This window comes from Phyllostomus hastatus, unplaced genomic scaffold (genome assembly GCF_019186645.2).
Source record: "Phyllostomus hastatus isolate PE091 unplaced genomic scaffold, TTU_PhHast_1.1 phas_scaffold_39, whole genome shotgun sequence".
NCBI lineage: Eukaryota > Metazoa > Chordata > Mammalia > Chiroptera > Phyllostomidae > Phyllostomus > Phyllostomus hastatus.
Window position 1 is genome coordinate 13,137,871 of NW_025334028.1, and position 26,551 is coordinate 13,164,421.

General features: G+C 38.3%; 1 protein-coding gene across 9 annotated transcripts in view; it reads right to left on the bottom strand.

The window, feature by feature from the left end:
* The window catches only part of FAM13A (family with sequence similarity 13 member A), a 269,131-nt gene that overhangs the window by 137,433 nt on the left and 105,147 nt on the right, over positions 1-26,551 (bottom strand). For 8 of the 9 annotated variants that reach the window (XM_045820022.1, XM_045820018.1, XM_045820023.1 and 5 more), the window contains one exon: positions 20,846-20,926. The exons of the other annotated variant lie outside the window; for it this stretch is intronic. In XM_045820022.1, coding sequence (XP_045675978.1) covers positions 20,846-20,926 — 81 coding nt within the window. The remainder of the gene's footprint in view (positions 1-20,845; positions 20,927-26,551) is intronic. 9 annotated transcript variants of the gene reach the window in all.

The following is a 26,551-nucleotide window of genomic DNA, read 5'->3' on the forward strand; positions in this document are numbered from 1 at the left end:
TTTTATTTCTAGTTTTATTCAAAGATGGCAGAGTAGGTGGAAGCTGCACTCATCTCCTCCCATGACCACATCAAAATTAGAACTAAATTATGGAACAATGAGCCAGAAGAACTATTTGAAAGACTAATGAACAAAATATCTATGATTAGGGGTATACAGAAAAAGCCATGGAGAGATGAGTAGGAGGGGCAGAGACGCAAAATGGCTGGTCCCACACTCGCATGTGGCAGTTGAGAATCCGGAGGGACATCTCAGCTGCAGAGGGACAAGGAGTAGGGAGGTGTCTTAATTCCACGCAGGGTTTCCCCAGCCCAGAGCATCAGTAGCAGGAAGAAGGGCCCACAGAATATCTCACTGAGAAAATCAGCAGGGATTCTGTCTGCCCAGGTGAGAAGGAAGGTTGCTGGAAGCCCAGGTACCCTTTTAAAGGGACAACACACAAAATCTCACTTGTGGGCACTCACCCTGGGCTTCAAAAGAACAATAGTGGTCGGAGGGTGATAGAGTTCCACTCCCCCTCTAGGGAGAGAAAAAGTGTGACTTTAGGGAGAGGGCATGAGGGACAGCCACTAATGCCCCTGTGTTGACCTCTCCTGCACTGCCCCAAGGGCACCATCTTTCCTGGGGTGAGCACTACCCCCACAAACCACTAGGCACACCCTATGACTCCCAGAGGCCCAGTTGTACCCAGCTCACACATGGCTATAAGCTCTCTCAGCCCCAACCAGCCTAGGCCTGCATTGGTCTTTCCAAAAAAACACTCTCAAGTAATTCTGGAAAACTTTGGGGGACGCCAGAGATGCTTAAGGAGAGATTGAATTGTGTGGCTTTAGGGCAAGAGCTGTTTTCTCTGCATACAAGACGAGCACCAATATTCCTACATTGGGCCCTGCAACATTAGCCTGGGGAGCTCCATGAGCTCCACCCTATCAATTCTCTGAGGACCTGCCCTACCCAGTCAGGAACAACTGTGGGCTCTGCCAGTGGTGGTCAACCTGGGCCTGTGTTACAGTCTTTCTTAAACAAACTCTTGAGGAATGCCAGACAAGCTCAGGGGGGTGTCAGAGACACACACAGTGAGACTGAGTTGTGTGACTTTAGGATGAAGGCCATTTCCCTGCACTCTTGACAGCTGTCACAGTTCCTGTGCTCAGCATTCCCTCTACATGACCAAATTTTAACCTGCATTAACCTGATGAGCTCTACTGGCTCTATCTACCCTGATGACTCCCTGAGACCCCACCCCATCACAAGGGTCCACATGTCCCAGGAAGCTCATGGCTGGCCTCAGTGTACCCTGAGACATTTGTTCAGTGGCCTCAAACCCAGCACTGATGATGAGTTTGAATCTTGATTAACCTGTGAATACCACTCACCTTTATGTGGTGATTCTGAGACCCTGAGGCATGCAACTTGCATACCACCAGAGGCTTTTTTAGTGGCTGAGCCTAAAGGGTAGCTGGTAGGTGGCATGGGGTATTAGGGTGTCTTGGACCTTTTGATGACCTGCCTCAGACCTGAAACTGGCGGCCACCAGCCTTGGCTTGCATCTTGGCCTCACTTACACACACTGAGGCCCAGCACAGGCAGCTACCAACCATGAGTCACTTTGGAGCTCTTAACAGGGAGTCCAAGGTTGGTCACAGGCAGAGTATGACACTGACCTGCACAGGAGTCCCTTCTAAGAGACACCAAAATCAACATACTCAATGGCTGGCTTCAGACCACAACAGAGCATGACCTGATTAGCTCTACAAGCAGCATACCCTCAAAAAGATCTTGGCAGGCACTAGGCCCTGAGGAGGCAAATTATGCTTTTGGGGGGTTAGCCTCTGCACAGCAGCTCATACCCTGGTTGTGGCTAATCCTCACAGCCAGCCAGCCTGAGGGTCAACTCCACCTATGAACGTGCCCAAAACAATCATGGCTCTGCTACAAAAGAAAGGCACACGTAACCCAAACAAGGGACACTCCTGGAGCACCCGGCTCAGGTTATCAAGGAGACTGCGCCACAGGGCCTTACAGAATGTCTACTATATAAGGCCACTTACCAAGACTAGGAGGGATAACAAATATGCCTGCTGCTCAGAGACAGAGAAGCAGCCAAAATGGGGAGACAGAGAAACATGCCCCAAATTGAGGTACAGAGGAAATCTCTAGAAAAAGAATGAAAGAAAATGGAGGCAAGCAATCTACAGCTATATAGTTCAAAACAATGGTTATGAACATGTTCAAGGAACTTAGTGAGACTTTAACAGCATAAAAATGGATGTAGAAAGCATAAAAATGCCAGTCAGAAGAGAAGAATACAATAACTAAAAAGAAGAATACTAGAAGGAACCAACAGCACATTAGATGAAGCAGGGGTCTGAATCAGTTATTTGAAAGACAATGGAGCAGAAGACACTCAGAGGAGCAGGAAATAAATAAAATAAAATAAAATAAAATAAAATAAAATAAAATAAAATAAGGATAGTTTAAAGGACCTCTGGGGCAACATCAAGTGGAACAAATCTGTGTCATATGGGTGGTAGAAGGATAAGAGAGAAAGCAAGGGATTGAGAAACTTTTGAAGAAATAATGACTGAAAACTTTCCTAACTTGGTAAAAGAAATAGACATAAAAATCCAGGAAGCACAGGGAGTTCTAAACCAGATGAACCCAAAGAGGTCCACAGAAAGCCATATCATAATTAAAATGTCACAGGTTAAAGACAAAAAGTGAATCTTAAAAGCAGCCAGAGAAAGACTTGAAAAGAGGTCCCATTAGACTGTCAGCTGATTTGTCAATGGGAATCGGCATGAAATGTTCAAAGTGATAAAAAGCAAAGACCTACATCCAGGACTACTCTACCCAGCAAGCCTACGTTTAAAACTGAAAGAGAAATGAGCTACTCAGACCAAAAAAAGCTACAGGAGTTTATCACCACGAAACAGGTATTATAAGAAATGCTAAAGAGACTTTTTTAAAAAGAGGAACACAATAGAATAATAAAATGGCAATCACTATGTATTTATCAATAATCAATTTAAATATAAATGGGTTAAATGCTCTAATAAAAAATGTAGGGTTACTGAATGAGAAAAGAAGATCCATGTATATGCTGTCAACAAGATACCCACTTCACATCAAAAGACACACACAAACTGAGATAGAAATAGACATTTCTTTCAAATGAAATAAGCCAAAAAAAAAAAAAAAAAGCTCAGGTGGCAATACTTATATCAGATAAAGTAGAATTTAAAACAAAGATTATTAAAAGAGACAATGAAGAACATTATATAATGATAAATCAATCCAGCAAGAGGATATAACTCTTGTAAACATTTATGCACCCAAACAGGAGCACCTAAATATATAAAGCAAACTGTGATGGAAATAAAGGGAGAAATTGACAGTAATACAGTTATAGCAGAACACTTTAATGCCCTATCATTATCAACAGCTGTATCTTCCAGAAAGAAAATCAAAAAGGAAACAGTGGCCAGAAATGACACATTAGACTAGATAGATTTAATTGTCATTTTTAGAATATTTAATCCCAAAGCAACAGAATACACATTCTTTTCAAGGTCACATGGCACGTTTTCCAGGATAGACCACATGTTAGGAGATGAAACAAGTCTCAATAAATTTATGAAGACTGAAATCATATCAAGTATCTTCTCCAACCACACTGGTACGAAACTAGAAATAAATTACAATAAAAAAATTGAAAGACACACAAATGTATGGAAGCTAAATAACATGTTACTAAACAATGAATGTTTTAATAACAAGATCAAGGAAAAAATCAAAAGATACTTTGAGACAAATGAAAATGAAAACACAACCACCCCAAATTTATGGGACACAGCCAAAACAGTTATGAAAGAATTCATAGCAATACAGTCCTACTTCAAGAAATAAATCTCAAATAAACAACCTAATTTTACACCTCAAGGAAAGTAAAAGAGAACAACAAACAAAGCTATAAATGAGTAGAAGAAAATAATAAAGGCCAGAGAAAAAATAAATGAAAGAGCCTAGAAAAATACTGATACAAAAGATTAATGAAACCAAGAGCTGGTTCTTTGAAAAGATCACCAGACTCATCAAGAAAACAAGAGAGAGGACGCAAATAAATAAAACAGAAATGAATGAGGAGAAGTGATAATTAACACTATGGAAATAAAAAGGATTACAAGACAATATGATGAACAATTATATTCCAACAAATGGGACAATCTGGAAGAAAAGGATAAATTCCTAGAAGCATACATTCAATCCGACTGAATCAAGAGACAGAAAATCTGGACAGAATACAACCAATGAAATCAAATCAGTAATCAAAACACTCCCCCAAAACAAAAGTCCTGGACCAGATGGCTTCAGAAGCGAATTTTACAAAACATACAAAGAAGAACTAACACTTACCCTCCTCAATTTTTTTCAAAAATTCAAGAGGTGGGAAGAGTCTCAAGCTTGTTTTATGAGGCCAGCATTATCCTAAATCCAAAACCAGATAAAAACACTATAAAGAAATAAAATTATATGGCAATATCACCAATGAACATAGAAGCAAAAATCCTCAACAACATACTAGCAAACTGAATTCAGCAATACATTAAAAGATCATACACAAGTGGGATGATCAAGTGGGATTCATTCTTGGGATGCCAGGTTGGTTCAATACCCACAAAGCAATTAATATGATATATACCACATAAACAAAATAAAGGATAAAAATCATATAATCATATCAATAGATGCAGAAAAAGCATTTGACAAAAGCTACCACACATTTATGACAAAAATTCTGAGCAAAGTGAGAACAGAGGGAACATCCTTCAACGTACTAAAGGCCATATATGACAAACACACAGCTAACATCATACTCAACAAGGAAAAACTGAAAGTGTGTTCCTTAACATCAGGAACGAGAAAGAGATGTTCACTTTCACCTCTCTTATGCAACACTGTATTGCAAGTCCTAGCCATGGCAACCACACAAGAAGAAATAAAAGGCATTCAAATTGGGAAGTAAGAAGTAAAACTGTCACTATTTGCAGGTGACATGATATTATATAGAGAGAACCCTAAAATTCTACCAAAAAAAAACAACAACTGGTAGAACTGATAATTTCAGTAAAGCAGCCAAATACATAATAAATAATCAGGAACTGATTGCATTTTTATACACCAAGAATGAACTATCAGAAAGGAAACTAAGAAAACAATCCCTTTCACAATTGTTTCAAAAAATAAAATACCTAGGAATAAATTATCCAAGGATGTAGAAGACCTGTACTTGGAACATTATAAGACACTGAAGAAAGAAATTAAGGAAGACACACATAAGTGGAAGCATATAGTATATTCATGGATAGGAAGAATTAATATCATTAAAATGTCCACACTATCTAAAGCAATCTATAGATTCAATGCAATCCCTATCAAGATACTAATAGCATATTTCACAGAACAAGAAAAATATTCTGAAATTTATATAGAACCACAAAGACCCCAAATAGCCACAGCAATCTTGAGAAAGAAGAACAAAGTTCGGGGAATCATGCTCTCTATGGTATCAAATGATACTACAAGGCCATAGTAATCAAAATATCATTGCACTGACAATAAAACAGACATGTAGATCAATGGGCCAAAGCAGAAAGGCCAGAAGTAAACCTGCATCTTTATAGACATTTAATACAGTCATATCTTGGTACTTGGTGGATTCAGAACTCATCAAATCCCATATTTGTCACATTTTGATAAGAAAAAAGTGTTTCAACATTTGGCACTTGCTCAGGACACATAGCACTTGCTAGTTGTGTAAGTCATGCTGCCCCACAAGACAAAATGCTTTGTCGTTTAGTACTTGTCAGTTTTGGCACTCATCAGGAGTTCTGGAATGAGTTAATGATGAGTACAGAGCTACCACTGTATTTGACAAAGGAGGCAAGAGCATACAGTGGAGTAAAGACAGTCTTTTCAATAAATGGTGTTGAGGATATTGGACAGATACATATAATAAAATGAAACTAGACCACCTTCTTGTACTATATGCAAGAATAAACTCAAAATGCTCAAAATGGATTAAAGACTTAAATATCAGATTTGAAACCATAAAAATCCCAGAAGAAAACATAGGCAGTAAAATTTGGAAGACTGCTTGTAGCAATATTTTATCTGATATATCTCCTCAGGAAAGGGAAACAAAACAAAACAAATACACAAATGGGACTACATAAAAATAAAAAGTTTTTGCATAGCAAAGGAAAACATTTACAAAATGAAAAGACAACCCACTGAATGTGAGAACATAGCCAATGATACAAGAGATAAAGGGTTAATACCCAAAGTTTATAAAGAACTTATAAAACTCAACTCCAAAATAACAAAAAATCCAATTACAAAATGGGCAAGGGGCTCAAATACACAACTCTCCAAAGAGGACATACAGATAGCCAATAAACATATGAAAAGATGTTCAATGTCACTAATCATCAGAGAGATGCAAATTAAAACCACAATGAGATATCACCTCACACCTGTCAGAATGACCATCATCAGTAAATTAACAAACAACAAGTGCTGGCGAAGATGTGGAGAGAGGGGAACCCTCATGCCCTGCTGGTGGGAATGTACAGTGGTGCAGCCACTCTGGAAAATAGTATGGAGATATCTTAAAAAATTAAAAATGGATCTGCCTTATGACTCAGCGATTCCACTTCTGAGAATGTATCTGAAGAAACCCAAACCACTAATTCAAAAGAATATATGCACCCCTAGGTTCAGTGCAGTATTATCTACAGTAGCCAATATTTGGAAGCAACCCAAGTGTCTATCAGCAGATGAGTGAATACAAAAGCTGTGGTACATTTACACAATGGATGACTACTTGGAGATAAAAAAGAAGGAAATCTTCTCCTTTGCAACAGCATGTATGGACCTGGACAACATTATGCTAAGCCAGAGAAAGTAAAGAAACTAAGTCAGAGAAATAAGCCAGTCAGAGAAAGTAAAGTATCATATGATTTCACTCATATGTGGAATTTAATGAAGAGAGTAAACTAACAACAAAAAAAGAAACAAACTCAGAGAACTGAGTGGCAGTGTCAGTGGCAAATGTTGCAGGGCTGGGTGAAAAAAGTGAAAGGATTAAGCAAGAAAAAAATTTAAAAACTTAAAAAAAAAAAAAAAAGAAAATGTGAACAGCCCAACTATTAGTAAGGAGATTGAATTAGTAATCAAAATCCTTGCAACAAACAAAAGTCCAGACCAGATAACTTCACTGGTGACTTCTATCAAAAATTTAAAGAAGAATACCAAATTCTTTTCAAACTCTTGCAAAACATAGAAATCACTTTCAAACTCATAAGCCCACAAAACCCTGATATCAAAACCAGACAAGGACATTACAGAAAAAAAAAAGGCTGATACCCCTGATGAACATACATGTAATAATTCTCAACATAATATTAGCAAACCAAATTCAACAGTACATTAAAATACATTCCCTTTTCTGAGCACTAATTGAATGAGTTCATCAAAGTACCTATAAAACACGAAATCATGTTTTGACAGTGTCATTCATGAATTCTTAAAAATTATCTGATTCTTCTAAGAGTATATATGGGGGTGGGGAGGTTAATGAAGCCTAGGTTTCTCCAAAAATGAAGGTTAGCTTCCCAGGGGAATGTAAGTTTGTACAGGATTCCATATTGTTCAGCAATAGTTGGGGCTGTACTGGGTTGGATAAAAAGTTCCTGTTTTTTTCCCCTAAGATGACTCTAGTAGCACTTAGTTGTCTTTAACTTCATCCGAAACAATTCTGTTAGGCTGTGTTTGACACATCTGTCATATCAGCATGCATTAAAAAAATGATTAACAATGGAGAATTTTTGTGTAGCCATTTTAATATTGAAGATGGAAGAAAATAAGCAACATTTCAGCACACTATGCTTTATTATTTTAAGAAAGATAAAAGTGCAACTGAATGCAAAAGAGAAAAAGAAAGATTTGTGCAGTGCATGAAAAGGTGCTGGATGGATCAAATGTGTCAAAAGTGTTAGCAAAGTTTCGTGCTGGAGATTTCTTGTCGGGTGCTGCTTCAAGGTTGGGCAGGCCAGTTGAAGTTGACGGCGAGCAAGTCAAGACATTAATTGAGAACAGTCAACATTATACTGTGTGGGAGATAGCTGACATACTCAAAATATCCAAATCAATAACATTATTGGTGAAAATGAAAGTGTGTATTTATTTTACAGAAAAAAAAAAACACATGAACTTTTTGGCCAATATAGTAGAAATCATTCTTCCATGACTATGAATAGTAACTACCAGTATTATATGGTGATCTCTTTGTATTTCTATGATAAATCCATATGTCAAAGTACATTTTTTGGGGGTGGGAGCACCTCCCACACCAATAACAGTGAAGGAATACTGCAAGTTAAGTTTTGTTGGAAGGTGCTGCTGGGGTGAGCAGGACAGCACATTTGTATCTGCGTGTATTTGTCGGTGCCTGTTGTGAGCATGGCTGCCAAGAAATGATTAAAGGGATGAAACAAGCTGTATTTATTATCTAATCCAAGCTTCAAAAAAAATGTAGTCCTTACATAAACAAGAAAAACTGATGAAATGTTTTGCATTTCTTTTGCCAAACTCACACTAATGAACACTGTCCACCAAGCGGCCTGGAAATGCCAGGGCCTGGAGTCAGTGAGGCCTCTCCCACGTGCAGGAAGTCTCCCTGGATAGGATGCTGCACAGTGCAACAAAGCCCCTACTGGTTATTTGACTGAAGTAAAATACACAATCTGAATGGGTTAAAAATCATTTCCATTGTCAAAAATATAAGCAAACACTTCATTTTACAACATATTTATGGGGAAGACTGGCTTTGAACTGTATTTTTCCCTGTTGCCAGCTGCATAATTTTGGAAAAGCCCCTTAACTTCTCTGAGGTTCAAAGCCCTCATCTGTATAATTAAAAACCTGCACCTCAAAAAGATATGATGGAAATTAATGGATCATTCTCGTTCCATTAATGCCTAGAATAGAATAAGGACACGATAAAATGATAGAAGTGAGAGTGGTTAATTTTAATAATTGATAAAAATAATAAAGGACTTCAGAGCTTGGAAAGACATGTCCCTATTACCAAACTAATGGAGTGGTTTAATCTGAAGTAGCAGTCTTCAAATTTGACAGCAAAATTCGGTAAGGATTTGCTGAACAATTGCAACGTGCTAGGCCTCGGGTGAGGCCCTGGCATCATCAGTGATGCTGGCTGTAGCTGTAAAGAAGTGGATGGCCTGGCGGGGAGACAGACGCACAGACTGCTGCCTCCAGTAACGAGCACAACTGCAGTAACAGCCAACTGGTGGGTGTTACTGTTGGTAGGCAGAATACTGAAGTGCTGCATTTATATATCTTCTCTCACTTTAAGTTAAAAACAACCTTATGAAACAGATACTGCTACTTCTATTTTATAGATTACAGAACAGACATACAGAGAATTTAGGAAATTTCCCAGGGTCACCCAACTAGTAAGTAGTGAGTTCAGGATTTGAATTTCTGGTAATCCTATTCAGAAGCCAGCAACCGTAACTATGTCACCCTGCCTTGTATATTTTTTAAAAATTCAATAGCAACAAATATTTACTGAACTTACCACCTGTGAGGCACTAAGAATACAATGGGTGATAAATCAGACCTGATTTCTGCACTCTGGAGCTTATACTCTACTGAGGAAGATGAATATTAATCATGTAACTGCATGAATACAAACAAATGAGCTGTGATAAATGTTAGGAAAAATTGTGTTAAAAAAGAAATGTATAATGTACACAATGTTATTGAGGAATATACAGAAGGTACACAATGAATTCTGCCTGAGGGAGATTAAGGTGAGGAGAAAAAGCCCTCCAGATGATGAGAAGAGAAGCAAAAGTACAAAATAAGGAACATGAATCGATTGGGCATAGAAGGGAACAGAGACGTGGTGGTCGAGGCTTGAGGTGGAGGGTTGGATTGCGGTCAGACTATTAAAGACAATGTGCACTATGCTAAAGGGTTTGGCCTTTATTCAGTATTCTGTGGAGGAAGAAAGTATTTTATGATAGTTATTCTAGCCACGGTGTGGAGGAAAGCCTAGGATGATATTAATATGCTTTTGACTGAACCTCCTTCAAACAGTAACCTTTATTGAAAAAATATGCCCCTGATTACATTCATCCATTTTTCATCTTCTAACCTTGATATTCATTAACTGGAGCTTGAGTAATGGACAATTTGGGTTGCCCTCCCAGTGCTCATATCCCTCCTTCTTTGCCAATCTCCTCAATGTCCATTGGTGTTCCGCTGGATTTCCAAGAAGGTAAGTCCTTTCGTGGCACTAGGGGTGGATCACGTGACCTAGACGAAGCCAATTCATGTACTCCTATCTCCTAGCCACAGGTCAATCTGAGGGATTTTTCTGGGAATGGTAGGAAAAAGGTTCTCTCTTGTTGGAGTGTGCATGGTAGTTCTGGAAGAGAATTCTCTACAGGTTTACGATGTTTCTGCATGTCTTGTAAGCTGACTGCCTTTGTTCTATATTATCTTTTCAAGAAAATATTGGCTATTGTTATTGCTGTAAGTAATAAAGTGTTCCTTATCTCAGCCCCCTGAGTCTCGTGTCTTCATTTAGTATTCATGAAGGTGTGGCAGATTAACTTGTCAGCTTGCAAGCAAGGCAAAATCTCAGACCCTTCACAGTTCTCAATCGGTAGCACACAGCCCTGGAGGACACTGACACCCATCTTGACGATGTGGCCTTAACATGAAGTTGACACCACGGAATTCAAAAACATGGCAAGAAATTAGGTCCTTGGCAGACATCAGTAAGCTATGTGATAAAGCCTTGTTTTATGTGTGCTTCTGTTTCAATAAATTTAATATATTTATTGATTTATTAACAATGAACTCATAACCAATAGCACTACAACTCATGTCTGAACAGTACCTAGGACTATATGTATATCCACTTTAAGGCACATGATAGCCTTCTTATGCTTAGATAAACTAAGTCAGAGCTTGGAGACTGTGTCCAGTCAATACAAGAAATACTAAGAAAATCAAGTGACTTAAAAAATATTATCCACAATATCAAAGATAAAATAATAAATTATTAGACATATGAAGTAACAGAAAAATATTTCTCATATAAAAGAGAAAGGCAAATGAAGAAATCTGATCTCAGATTATCCAGATATAGGATTTAGCAGACAAAAAAAATTTATTAGCTATTATAAGTGTGATCAATGACTTAAAGGAAAATATGGTCATAATACATAGGAAATAACAGTAGGAAAACAGAATCTGTAAAATAAAACCATCAAATAAAATATCTATAAATTAATAAAAAACATTATCTTAGAGAAAACTTGTAAGATGGCTTCTAACACATTGGGGATGACAGAAGAGTCATTAAACTCTGAGATAAAACATTAAGTATTAATCAATTAGAAGAACAGAAAAAAATTAAAAGATTTAACAGCACTTGTGGGACAATATTAAAAGACCTGACATATAGCTATCAGGAACCCCAGGAACAAGAGAGACTGAGACAGAAAAAAATACTTTACAAGAAGTAACAGTTTGAAGCCAGGTTGCAGGATCAAGATGAAGGCATAGGTAGACATGCTTCACCTCCTCATACAACCATAAAAAAAGTACAACTAAATATCAAAACAAATAACACCCAGAACTGTCAGAAAATCAAACTGTATGGGAGTTCATCAACCAAGGATTTAAAGAGGCCACATTCATCCAGACCGGTAGGAGGGGTGGGGTGGAGACATTGAGACAGGGTAGAGAGGCGAGGAGAAGGTGTGGTGCAGAGAGATGGTGGTGGTGGCAGAATGGGCACAGGCAGTCCCATGTTCACGTGTGGTAGATACAAATTGGGATGGATACCTCGGGAGTGAGTAATTCCAGCCCCAGGCCAGACCATACAGCCCAGGGTTCCAGTACTAGGAGATAAATCCCCATAACTTCTGGCTGTAAAAACTTGTGGAGGTTGGGGTAATGGAAGAAACTGTGAGATTTTCAGGAAACTCCTCTCAAAGGGCCCACACAGTCTTAAAACATATGCAAATCCACCCCTCTGGGATTCAACACCAGGTCAACAGGTGGAAGGGTGCCAGCTGCATAAGGGTAGTGGGTAAAGTGGCTGAAATAGAGTGAGTGCCAGGCTAATGCCCTGAAACTGTCAGTGGTGCACTCCACTTTCTGAGCCATCTCCCCAAACAGAATCACAAAGAGGTGAAGTGGGTTGCCTCACCCTGGCAATTACCTAAGGCTCCACCCCACACAATTTATAGTACCTTTTCTACAATAGGCCACACTACTAAGACAGGGAGTCAAAGCAGCTCTATCTAATACTCAGAAGCAAGCACAGGGAAAGCAAGCTGCCAAATTGAGGAGACAAAGAAATATGGCCCAAATGAAAGAACAGAACAAAATCCAAGAAAAAGAACTAAACAAAATGGAGATAATCAACCTATCAAATGTGGAGTTCAAAACACTGGTGATCAGGATAATCAAAGAACTCACTGAGTATAGCAACAACATAAAGTAAGAAATGAGTTACATTAAGTGAAATAAAGAAAAATCTACAGGGAACAATCAGTGGAGGGGAGGAAGCTGGAATTCAAATCAATGATTTGAAACATAAGGAAGAAATAAGCATTCAACCAGAACAGAAAGAAGAAACAAGAACTCAAAAAAATGAGGATAGGATAAGAAGACTCTGGGACATCTCCAAAGATGCCAACATCTAAATCATAGTGATGCCAGAAGGAGAAGAAGAAGAGCAAGAAATTGAAAATTTAATTGAAAAAATAATGAAAGAAAACTTCCCTAATTTGGTGAAGGAAATAGACATACCAGTTCAGGAAGCACAGAGTCCCAAACAAGCTGGACCCAAAGACGACCACAGCAAAACACATCATAATTAAAATGCCATAGTTTAAAGATGAATAGAGAATCTTAGAAGCAGCAAGAGAAAAGCAGAGTTACCTACAAAGGAGCTCCCATAAGACTATCAGCTGATTTCTCAAAAGAAACTTTTCAGGCAAGGAAGGACTGGCAAGGAGTATTCTGTGATGAAAAGCAAGGGCTTACAACCTAGATTACTCTATCTAGTTAAGCTACCATTTAGAATGGAAGGACAGATAAAATCCTTTCCAGACAAGGTAATGCTAAAGGAGTTCATCATCGAGCCATTACTACATGAAATGTTAGAGACTTATTTAAGAAAAAGATTAAAACTATAAACATTAAAAAGGCAACAAATTCACAACTATCAACAACTGAATCTAAAAAAAAAAAAGTGAGCAAACAACCAGAGCAGCAGCAGAATCATAGGTATAGAGATCATTTGGAGGGTTATCAGCTGTGAGGTGGAAGAGGGAGGAGGGGGAAAAGGCGCAGGAATTAAAAATGATAATTGATAGGTAGAAAATAGACAGGGATTGTTAAGAAGAGTATAAGAAATGGAGAAGCCAAAGAACTTATATGCACAACCCATGGAGATGAACTAAGGGGTGGGGTTGCTGGATAGAATGGGAATACTGGGCAAAGGGGGAAAGTTGGGACAACTGTAATCACATAATCAATAAAATATACTTAAAAAAGAAGTAACAGTTTAAAACTTCCCAAATGTGTTAAAAGACATAATTTATAGTTAAAAATTATAGTAAATATACCTCAAGCAGAATGAAAGTAGACCAAACCCAGTTAAGCACTTCACAGTCAATACACTGAAAACCAAAAATAAGGTCAAATACTGAAAGCACTAAAGAGACAGATGATATTTTATATATAAAAAAATGATACAATGGAGACTTCTGGCCAAGATGGAGGCATAGGTAGACACAATGTGCCTCCTCGCACAACCAAGATAAAGACAACAACAATTTAGAGACAGAATAACAACCACAACTGATAGAAAATTGATCTGAATGGAAGTCGGGCAACCAAGGAGTTAAAATAGACATGTTCATCCAGACAGGTAGGAGGGGTGGAGTCGGGCAGCTGGGCATGGGTCATGGTGCAGAGAGCAGAGAGCATTGTGACTGGGTGCGTAACGCATCTGGGGTGTGCAAGACTGCAGCAGTGGACCGTGAGTGTGCAAGTGGCAGATGGCAGACCCTGGTTGAGGGGTGGCAACCGGCAGACCCAGCGAGGAGGGGATCGTGAAGCAAGGCATCACAGCTCTGGTAAATAGAGCCTTGGGGCACTGATTGAGAACACCTGTGGGGGTTGAGGCACAGGGAGAGACTCCCAGCCTCACAGGAGAGGTCCTTGGAAAGTCCCACGGGGTGCATAAGCCCATCCACATGGGAATTAGCACTAGAAAGGCCCAGTTTGCTCAGGGGAAGTGGCAGAAGGGACTGAGGTCTGACAGAGGGCGCAGCAAGTGCCATTGTTCCCTCTCGCACCCTGCCCCCTCCCACAGCATCACAATACAGTGACTGGGGTGCCCCACCCTGGTGAACACTTAAGGCTCTCCTCATACGTAACAGGTGCGACCAGATCAAAGAGTGGGGGGATATGGCTCAAAGAGAATTGAAAGCTCAGCTACCAGTACTTTTAAGTGACTGAGATAGCTAACCTACCAGAAGCACAGTTCAAAGCACTGGTGAGCAGGATGCTCACAGAATTGGTTGAATTTGGTCGCAAATTAGATGGAAAAAAAAATGAAGGCTACAGTAAGTGAAATGAAGAAAAACGCACAGGGAACCAATAGTAATGGAATGAAAGCTGGGTCTCACATCAATGGAGTGGACCAGAAGGAAGAAAGAAACAACCAAACAGGAAAGAATGGAGAAACAAGAACTCAAAAAAATGAGGAGAGGGTTAGGAACCTCCAGGACATCTTTAAACATTCCAACATCCGAACTATAGCGGTACCCGAAGGAGAAGAGGAAGGGCAACAAGTAGAAAAGTTATTTGAACAAATAATAAAGGAGAACTTCCCATTCTGGCAAAGGAAATAGACTTCCACAAAGTCCAGGAAGCTCAGAGAGTCCCAAAGAAGTTGGACCCAAGAAGAAACACACCAAGGCACATCATAATTACATTAGCCAAGGTAAAAATGAAGGAGAGAATCCTAGAAATAGCAAGAGATCAAGGAAACAGTTACTTACAAAGGAGTTCCCATCAGACTGTCAGCTGATTTCTCAAAAGAGACCTTACAGGCAAGAAGGGGCTGGAAAGAAGTATTCCAAGTCATGAAAGGCAGGGACCTCCATCCAACATTGCTCTATCCAGCAAAGCTTTCATTTAGAATGGAAGGGCAGATAAAGTGCTTCTCAGATAAGGTCAAGTTAAATGAGTTCATCATCACCAAGCCCTTATTATAAGAAATGTTAAAAGAACTTATCTAAGAAAAAGAAGATAAAAAACATGTACAGTAAAATGACAGCAAACTCAAAATTATTAACCACCACACCTAAAACAAAAACAAACTAAGCAAACAACTAGAACAGGAACAGAACCACAGAAATGGAGATTACATGGAGGGTTAGCAACAGGGGAGTGGGAGGAGGAGAGAGGGGGAAAAGGTATGGAGAATAAGTAGCATAGATGGTAGGTGGAAAATAGACAGGGGAGGGCAAGAATAGTATGGGAAATGTAGAAGCTAAAGAACTTACGACATGTCATGTCCATGTCATGACACATGGACATGAACTAAAGTGGGGAATGTGGGTGGGAGAGGGTGCAGGGTTGAGGGGAGTGAAGGGGGAAATGGGACAACTGTAATAGCATAATCAATAAAATATATTAAAAATGATACAATGATTCTAAACTTATCAGAAAGGAAACAAAAAACAAGTAAACAAAAAAATAAGAGACCAGAAGACAATGAAATGCCAGTTTTAAAGGGCTGAAAGAAATTCAAACAATTGTAACCATAGAATACTTTACTTGCCAAAAATATTCTTCAAGATTTAAAACTAATTGAATTCAAGATGGGGGAGTAGGTAGAAGCTACACTGACCTCCTTCAAGGACCAAACTGGGATTACAACTAAATTATAGAACAATCAACCTGAATAACCAACAAGACTAGTAGAAGAGAAGTCTTATAACTGAGGATTTACAAAAGAAGCCACCCTTGGGCTGGTGGGAAGGATGGAGACATGAAAAGAGCTAGTCTCACTTTCACGTGTGGTAGCTAAGGTTGCAAAGGGATCTCTCAACTGCACCAGGGGTTTTTACCCTGAGAAGAATGGGGTCTCAACCTGAAGCTGGGCTCCCTAGCCCAGAACACCAGAACTGGGAAAAGTACCCACATAACAACTGGCTGTGAAAAGCAGCAGGGTATCTGTCCTTCAGGAACTCTCTTAAAGGACTAACACACAAAATCTCATTCTTAGCTACTCACCCTGGGCCCTGGCAGAGGCAGGGTGAATGAACTAGAGTCACATGAGGAGAGTCTGGGGCTGGTGGCTCTGGAGAGACAGCTGAAGGGACAACCACCAGGATCCCTGTGCTGAGGCATTTTCCCATATCTTTCTCCAGCAGAGCACTCCCCTCCATATGGCATCAGTATAGGGGAAAGCAATACCTTCACCCTCTGGATTCCCTCTTGCCCCACCCTGAGGAGCTTACAACCTGCTGAGGAGTCAGGCCTTAGCTAAGGTATAGAGGTCTAGCCAGAATCAGGGGGTGTCCATGACGTGAGCTGTGTGGCTTTCTGGTGGGGGCCAATACCCCACTTCTCTGTGAACCTAACTGGCACTTCCCCCTCATGGGAAATCAACTAGAACTACCCTCTAGGTTCTGGAGGCTTCACATGCCAGACTCCTAGTGGCTCTGTCCGACCAAGATTGGAACAAAATCAGGAATTCAGCAAACAAACAAACAAAGCCAACCTCATAGACACAAACAACAGTATGGTGATTACCAGAGGGAAAGGGGGCTGGGGAGGTAGCAGAAGGTAAAGGAGGCATAAATGGTGATAGAAGAATTGACGTGGGGTGATGAACACATAATATACAGATGATGTATTACAGAATTGTACACCTGAAACTTACATAATTTTATTAACCAATGTCACCCCAATCAAGTTAATAAAAGAGTTAAAAAAAGACTTAAAACCAAATTAACGTCATCTTTAGATTAACAAAACTGAGATTTCATTACCAGCAGATCTGTAACTATGAAAAAAGCTAAAGGAGATTCTGTTGTACAGAAATTACAGAAATTGACAACTTCAGGAAGAATCAAGCATGTCAGAAATGACAACTACATGTATGAGGTCTGTCCGGAAGTATCCAGCCACACAGTAGAAAAAAATAGAGACATTTAATGAAGATATAAGAAATATTGTACATAGGACAATGATACCTCAGTCCCCTTCAAAGTAGGCACCTTGGGACCACGTATAGTTCTAGAATCTTTTATACTGTTCAAAAAACACTGCCAAATCCTTTATGGGAATCAGTATTAGCTGCCCTGTCATATTTTCCTGAATCTCATCGATGACCTGAAATCTTTTCCCTTTCATAGGTGATTTTAGTTTTAAGACAAGCCAGAAGTCATAGGGTGCCAAATCTGGGCTGTAGTGGGGGTTAAGTCACCTGGGTGATTTGATATTTCATCAAAAAACTCTGCATGAGATATGATGCATAAGCAGGTGCGTTGTTGTGAAGATGCCAATCACCAGGTGCCCACAGCTGTGGCCTTCTGAATCATCAAAATAGTTTCCAAGGAGGACTGTTTAAGCTTAAGGAAAAATTTGATGCAGATTTGTTGCTCTACTCGCTCAGTTGTTTTGAATGTGATGGCCACACAGCACACATGCTCACTCAATGGTACCTACCACTGCCCTGACTAGTACAGTGAAGTCATCACTGTTCACTCATGTGCATTCCAGTCCACTCTCCTTGGTTGCCAAGTTACATCAATGGAGCATAAACCGTTCTCTTTATATTAACAATGGTTGGACTTTTCCCAGACAGACCTTGTATGTGTAAATATAAAAAAAATGTGCTTCTCTTGATTTATTTGAAATACATATGACCCTTTAAAGCAAGAATTTTAACACTGAGTTGTCAAGCTATTAAGATATAATGCATATGACAATTATAGTATGAAGAAATAAAGGAAAATAAATGAATCTATGGTTAAATGGTTAGATTTTATGTAAAGTAGTAAAACACTGAGTAGACTGAAATGTTAAGAATGTGTATTGTAATAATTAAAAAAAAAACAATGCAAAGAGCTATAGCTAAAAGTCCAAAAGACAAATTAAAATGGAATGGAATTTTTTAAAGTCCAGTAATCTAAGAGCCATGAAAGAAACAACAGAGAAACAAAATCAGAATGAACATACAGAAAACATGAGACTACCAGTAGACCTGCAATCTAACCATATCAATAACTACATCACTGAAAGGTAGAGGTCAGAATGGATAGAAAGTAAAGACTGAACTGTATGTGGTCTGTAATATATGCCTTTAAATAAAAACAGAGAGAAAGTCTGGAAGTAAGTAGCAGAAAAAGATGTTCTCTTCAGTATCATGTATTGCACTGATTTCTGCATATGCAGTCTACACACTATTGGACGTGAAATGGCTGTGTGACTGTGTCCTTGAGCTCCCAGAGCTGGTGATTACTGCTCGTCCAAGAAGTGTCATGGCAATGTATATTGGAGTGATCTTTTTTTCCCCCCCCAGCTTGGGCTCAATCAAAAAGAGGCTTTCCTACCTGAGGAAGAGAAATGTAATCCTTCCCATTGCCTAAGAGCATAAACAACAGCTAACAGAGGGAACACACATAGAGACAGATGACTTAAACTAGAGAGACATCTCTAGAGCCAATGTACATATGCCACCTCTGTATTACCATTTTACATTTCTAGCCATGTAGAGATAGAATACTTAGCTGTCCAAGGCAAATACAGTTACAACTAGAGGTGCCTGGGAAAGACAGTTATGGAGGCCAAATGGAGTTACAGTAATAGCAAGGATACTCATCATTCTCATAGCTCCCTAAACCACTCTAGAAATGACACACTCACCCTATTTTAAAGGTATTCTCAGCTTTAGCTTTCAAAGATCAACTGGATAGAAAAAGATGTAAAGAAAAAAATCTTGGCGAAAGAGTTAGTGTCTTAGAATCTCTTGTAGGTAGTTCTGTTTGCCTCATGTCTGGGATTTGAAATTACAAAGGTTTAATCACCTCTAAACTAAGCACAGCCTAGTTTATTCATGTAAACTTAAACTTGCTCATGTAAGGCCACAAAGAAATAAAGTTATAAACCAAGGCTAAACCGATGAAGCAATTTTTTTATTGAATTAGTTTGGTCATGAACCATACAGCAAGACTGACAGAAGATAATAAATGCATACTAATTATTGATTTTTGTATATATCTGGAATATTCTAAATGACATTAATGTAATGAGTAATAAATCCCTTCAAACAATTTTTATGATAGGTTTCAATAGTATCTATTATTTAGGAAGTGATTCATTTAGGGTCTCTTCACCTAAAAATATTCATACCACTATAAATAAATGGAGCTAATAAGCAAAACTTACCATAAAAATTTCCTCAAATCCCACATTTTTTTCAATGCATTTATTTGATGATTATATTGTTGACACTGAATTTTATAAATGACTCAGTAAAAATTTCTACTATACATTGGAATTAATTATATTTAAGCTTGCATATGCAAATATTTCACTGAAAAAGATACAAAATATAGTTTGAATCTGAAAGGATAGCATTATAGTGAAAATAATTTTCCAGAAACCTCAAGGTGAAATAAGTTTTTAAAAAAGATGTTTTTATTTGTTTTAAAAATAAATGGTAGACTCTTACCATAAAGAAGACACTAAATAATGACCCAATACTTCACTTGACTTGCTTTTACAAATAAAGGCATAATTATTTTTATAGTATCCAGTGATTAAATCAGAGACTGGAATTCCTTTAAATTTTGCTTAAATGAACTCAATAAATTTTGGAGAACATTTGTCTTATAACTAGAAAAAAATGTAGCTCTATAAAATGTCATAATGGCCAGTTAGGAATATTGTATCCATCTACTAAACAGAAGTTCTACTCAAGAGACAAGATTAAAGATTAGGAAAGGGGCTCTAAAATAAATGTAATCACTTTGCTGATTGAACAAATGGTCAAATTGTCATCACATAGTATGGGCTAAAGGAGTTTTTCTTTTCACTGGCAAAACAATTAAGTGCATTTTGGATTTTTCTTAGTAAGGAAAACAAAATTTTACATATTAGACTCTTTATTCTGTCATATGTATGATAGTTTTTATTTTTTCTTCTTATAATTGACCAAAACACTTTCTACTGATCATGTATTGTTTATACTTTTGAAAATATATTTAATTATAATTAATTACTTAATAAATTATAAATTTTAAGTAAAAATTATATTTTATAATTATAAAAAATCAATGAAGTGATTTCTATTCTGAAAAAAAAATTATGTTTGGACATTTTATTTTATCCTTTGAAGTAATAGCCTAGGACAGATTTACTTTAACTATCTCCTGGGCTGTAAGGTGGAAACAACTGATGGAGAAGTAATACTACTACTAAGAATATCACTTCCTATTAAGTAATAAAAGTGTCCAGAGAATTTTTGTATGACTATTACCTTGGATTAAATGAACTAAATAAAAAGTACTTTTTATACCACCAGGTTCAGAAAAGAAAAAAAAGCTAAGAGAAATGGAAGTAACAAGAGATCATGGACACTCGAGAACATGCGGAACCTTACTGCACCTTTTATGTGGAAGCCTAGTGATCAGATAGAGCTTACCTTAGTTTTTGGAGATGGTTTTTGCATGTCTCTTTCTAAGTCGTTTGTTAGAAGGATGGGTAAGGAGTTCTTACAATTGGCCTCCGATAAAGAAGCATAAAAGTAATGTTAGAGACTGAAGAATACTGTCCTAGCCAAAAATTACAATGTAGTAAAAAAGTAACTTTTTCAGGGAAACAAGAAGGCATTTTGGATTCGGCTGTTCACATCAGACACTAAGGAGATTGTAGTGAGGAGCCCAAAATGTTTTCTTAATTTGTCACATAAAACAGTGAAGGTAAGGTGGTGATGGGGTAGAAGTGGAACATATAGGACATACATATTCAGAGATGTCCATTAAAAATCTCATCTACACTATCATGTCACTTACACATCCACAGACAACTCAACTCTTCTTTGGAGAACGGATAGTTAGTTATCCAAGATACCAACCACCAAACTTAGAGTGCCAACTTTTCCCATAGTATTTTATGGGTTGGTTCTGTTTCTATAACTATTTTATCTTAAGCTAATTTCTTCAGGTCCTTCAGCAAACTACTATTGAATAGTGATGGTTTCTTACCAATATCCTGAGGAAAAACACCTGAATATTTATTTCCAAAATTATGATGCACCTAAATCCTTGGTTCACGCTGAAACCGTACTTACAAAAATAACAGCAGAAATTATAAGGAGGCGGCTCATATGGAGTTGGATAGATTTACTATTTATTTCTATATGATAACAAAAAAACACAACAATGTTGTCTTAAAAAATAATATAGGACCCCAATTGAATAGCTATTTACTTGGATAAATTTTCCATGGAGGATTCTATTTTCAAGCTGAGAGAACAAAAATATGTAAGAGGAAGATTACATACAACAATAAAGCAAAGGAGGAAATAAGTCATATTTCTTTCACTTGCTTCATAACCTTTACATCTGTGTCCCATATCTTCCCCCATCATACCTCCAATTCAATTGTCTAAATTATGGGTTTTCACCCTATTTTACTTTAGTTAATAGATTATAATATTTTTTAAAAATTGTAGTCTACATACTTTATAGTATTATTAAAGCTTGTTTGAATTATATTCATTTATTTTTCAGGGAATAGTATATTATTATGATAAAGTGCTCCCAAAGAAAATAAAAATACTACTTACTACTAACAAATATTTACTGAATGATAGGATGTATCAGGCACCATTCTAAAGACTGAATTCATAATGCCACTTCCCCCACAATAGCCCTATGAATTAGGTACTATTAGCACCATTGCCCTTTGAAGTATAACGCAAGGAAAGCTTATAGAAATGAAGTAACTTGCCAAATAGCACAAAGGACTCAATGATGGATCTGTAAAACTTTAAGGCCTGAGCTCTCATCTTTATATATGACTTCCCATCCAATATACTTTACCCATTCAGTCAATAGATTGTAGAGCTATAGCATTATAAAGCCAAAACAATTTCTAAAGATCAAAATTTGGTCAACTCCTCACTCCCTTTCCAATTTTACAGATGAAGGACTTGGATCCTGAGGTGATGTGCTGAAGATTGCACAGTGGTGGAGCTGAGACCCGTGCTTGGACCACAGGGCTGTACACAGCACCTGTTCTCAGCTTCATGCCAGGGAACAATATTCCCAGACTCAGAGGGGATTCAAGGGCCTCTTCTAAGCTGGTGAGTAGCTGTTGTGCTGCCAACACTCTCAGCTGCCTGTGGCCTCACGTACAGCCCTATGTGAGAACCCCAGGGTACATTTCTGAGATCTCCAAATAAGCGTGCATTCCAGTCCTCTTTCCCACCAGTCACAACACCTGTTGGTGGAAAGCAACTTACTGGAAATAGCGAATGAACCCATTCCCACTTCTGACTCATTGTGAGAGAAATAAACTATATCTAGCATGACATTTAGAAGATCAAAGTGATTAAGAGCATAATCCATTGCGTAATTTGAGTAATATAATTACACTTAATCCTCTACCCCCCTTTTAAACTATTGGTATGTAAATGTTAGAATGCAATAAGAAGGAAAAAAGCTGACTCGTAAGGGAAATTAATAGAAATAGTTGACCTGTGTTTATCACTGTCTGTGTTTATAAACATCTGTAATTCTTCCTTATGTACAAACTAAAACTGAAAGTATTTATTTAATACTATTTTCCTTTTTTTCTGTGAATTAATAAGTATATGGCTGATAGCTGTTTCCTATAACACTATGAAAGCATGTTCTGTAAACTTTTATCTGAAAATGCCATCTATATGAGTGTTTACTTTTTGTTTTATGACTTTAAATTCAGGCAACAAAGTAAAGTTTAGTAGTCAGAGGACTAAACTAGGAGTGAGAAGAGATCTATCTGGCTTCCCATCCAAGTTCTTTAACTAACCAGTTGTGAGAAATCAGGCAAGCGTTTTAACCTCTTGGACCTCTCCCCTCAGTTCTAAGGTCTGTAATAAGGGATGGGGTTGATTAGACGAGCTGTAAGAATCCTGTCTAGACCTTGAGTTCCAAGAATTTATGATTCTTCTGGGAAGAAGCATTTACGGACAAAAAGGTAACCACCACCTGTTCAGAGACGCATCCTCAGTGCCCCCCGGAATGCTGCTGAAACCCTGGCGTGCACCAGGTGGCCAGTGCGACGAGGATCCAGAGCCTCGGGACAGAGGGAACACTTCCCCCAGGGCCACTGTTACTCAGGTTTCTTGCGAGAAATAATTCAACTAGCTGCTTAATAAGTAACTGGTAATAACTTAATGGATTCTCTTAAAACAGATACATTATGGAGTTAAGTGAGAAATATTTTTAAGATAAAACTTTTTAAAGGTTGTGCCTGTTTATCCTGGATCTTATCTCCTCTTACCTGCTCAAGAACTTCACTCCTTCAAATTATCCCCTCCCACTCTCTCTGCACTACCTCATTCCCATTAACCACAAACATGCTCTGTAATTATACCTTTTTTGTTTGTTTTTATTTTCTTTCAAACCAGAAACTTAGGAGTTTATTATTGACAAGTTGATCTTCAGGTACCACCAAACCTGCCCTCTGCAGTCAGCCTCCTTGGCACCTCCCTTTCACAGACTCCTAACAAGCCTAATCAGTTCTATTTTTAAAATAGTTACTGAGTCCTCCGTTTTCACCTCAACAACACTTCCGTAATTTCACTTCTCCCACTAGCTGTGGTCCCACTGTTTTGCTTTCCTGTGTAGCTAACTCCTTCGAAACAGCAGTCTTCATTCACTATCTCCATTCCTTCATCTTCATTGCCCACAAATCTGTTTTTGTCATTACTGCACAGAAAGTGCTGATAACAGTCACAGCTTAGTCACCTTCTAACTTGGGTTCTCAGCAATATCTCACCCAGATGACTGCTTTTTCTTGAACTGCTCTCTTCTATTAGCTGCCACACCATCACTGGTAGGATAAAAATTAGCCTGCCTCACTGACCAAGTCCACATAGTCGCCTTATCCTTTATACAATAAAGTTATATATCTATTGATTACTGGTGAATTTTCTGTATCCTCTATTAAATAGAAGTTCTATGAAGGTGAACAATTGGCCTCCTTTATTCACTACTATAACTATAATGGCAACAGAAAAGTGCCTGGTGCAGTAGGAGCTCAATAAACTGTGTTGAGTAAATGAATGAAACAAAGTTGGAGTGACTCAAAGGCTGATGCAGAGAAGTCTTTTCCCAAATGATACTATGATCTCATTGCACTTTTATGGTTTTTAAATACAATCAATAAGCTAATGACTCTCAAATCAGTGTCACTATTTTTGACATTTCTTCTGAGCTACTTATATTTAACTGCCTACTTGTCAATTCTACTTGGTTGTCTAATATGCACTTAACTTTAGTATGTTCAAGCCTGAGCTTCTGATTTATCAGCAAAAAAATCCTTTCAGTCCTTGAGTTTTTTCCCCATATTAGCAGATGGCACCCAGTTGCTCAAGCCAATGTCAGGAGTCTACCTGATTCCTCCCTTTCCCATACCTCCCACCATCAAACCCACTAGCAATTCTAGTCAGCAAACTCCAAAATAAACTGGGATTCATTCTCTTCTTCATGTACACAGCCACCCCAGTGATAACCAACATCATTCACCTAAAATACCTCAATCATTCTGCCTTCTAGGAGTTTTGTGTATGTCAAACAGATGATGTCATTCTTCTACCAATTCACGGAATAAAATCCAAATTCTTTAGCCACTGATAATTTACACAGCCCTTAATGATCCAGTTCTTGCCTACTTCTCTAACCTCATGAGATACCACACGAGCATGTGATGCAGTGCTCTCTATTGCATTTTTCCATTTCATTTATTGTATTCTTTTGCTTCAGAATTTGTGTGGTTCTTTATTATGATTTCTGTCTTTGTGTTGAATTTCTCACTTTGTTCATGTATTGTTTTCCTGATTTTGTTGAACTGTCTCTCTGTGTTATCTTGTAGCTTGATGACCCTCTTTAAAACAATTATTTTGAATTATTTGTGAGGTAATTCACAGATCTCCATCTCTTTGAGAATCAACTACTAAAAATTTATTGTGTTTCTCTGGTGATGCCAGTATTGTCTTGCATTGGTGTTTGCACTCCCTTGTTGTAAGGGTCAGCAAAGACTTCTGGGGGTCTTCAGTGGTGAAAATTTGTAATAGTGGGGAACTGTAACCCACCGCACCATTCTTTTGACATTGTTTCTGTAAATACTGTCTCTGACTAATATGTACCTTGTAGATAAATAGCATGTGTGTATAAGAATCCTAGGAACTAACTTCGAGAGATACACACTCCAACCTTCAGTCATCTCAGCTCTTGGAGATTTGCTGACCTTCAACTGCAAAACCAGGATGACACATACCAGACAACTGCCTGACCAGTTTTGAGGTCCTTATCGAAATGGACTGTGCTGGTCTGCATGTAGAGAATTTTCAACCCCCTCCCCTTAATCTCTTTGTTCTGCTTTCCCTCTCCTTCCTTATAAACATCTCTGCTTGCACTGAGATGTTAAGATGGACACTGAGGCAAGAGTCTGCCATCTTTTCAGCTTGATGGCATCTTGAATAAACCACTTTCCTTTTCACTAACACCGTCTCTTGAGTTGGCTTTCATTGTGGCAGACAGCCACACTTGTGTTCAGTTACAGATTGTGGGTGTCCACAGTGACAGTGAGGGCTACTAGAGTCCTTTTTCTCTCCTTTACCTTCACAGGGGGAAGTCACAGACAAGGGCATCCCTTTTGGTGCCAAGCTGTGCCGGCCTGTGATGCAGGTAAAATGCTTCCTATACTTATCTATGTGGCCTTCCTTGGCTTTAGAGCTCCATGGAGTCACTGGAGCTCTTTAATGTACTCTAGAGCTTTTCCAGAATGATTTTCATCCGTAATAGTTATCAAATTATTTTTTTTTCAAGGGACAAGAGTTGGGGTCTCATAGCCTGCCATCTTGCTGATGTGCTCGGCTTTGCTTTATAGTCTGTTAAGTACCCCCATGTCCTTCCAAAAAATTCCTTTACTTTTTCTTTTCTTTCTGGTTTGTTAGTGTAATATTAGCCATGGTTGTTCTCTGTTTCCAACCAGAAATTACTTTAAATTACACAAGTATTTATTATAGTGTCACTCACAGTGTGGTCACTCAGTAGAAAACTGTGGAGTTAAGTTTTACAATAATGATGATGTTGATAATCAAAATAACAACTCTGGATGTCACTTATACAGCACTTGC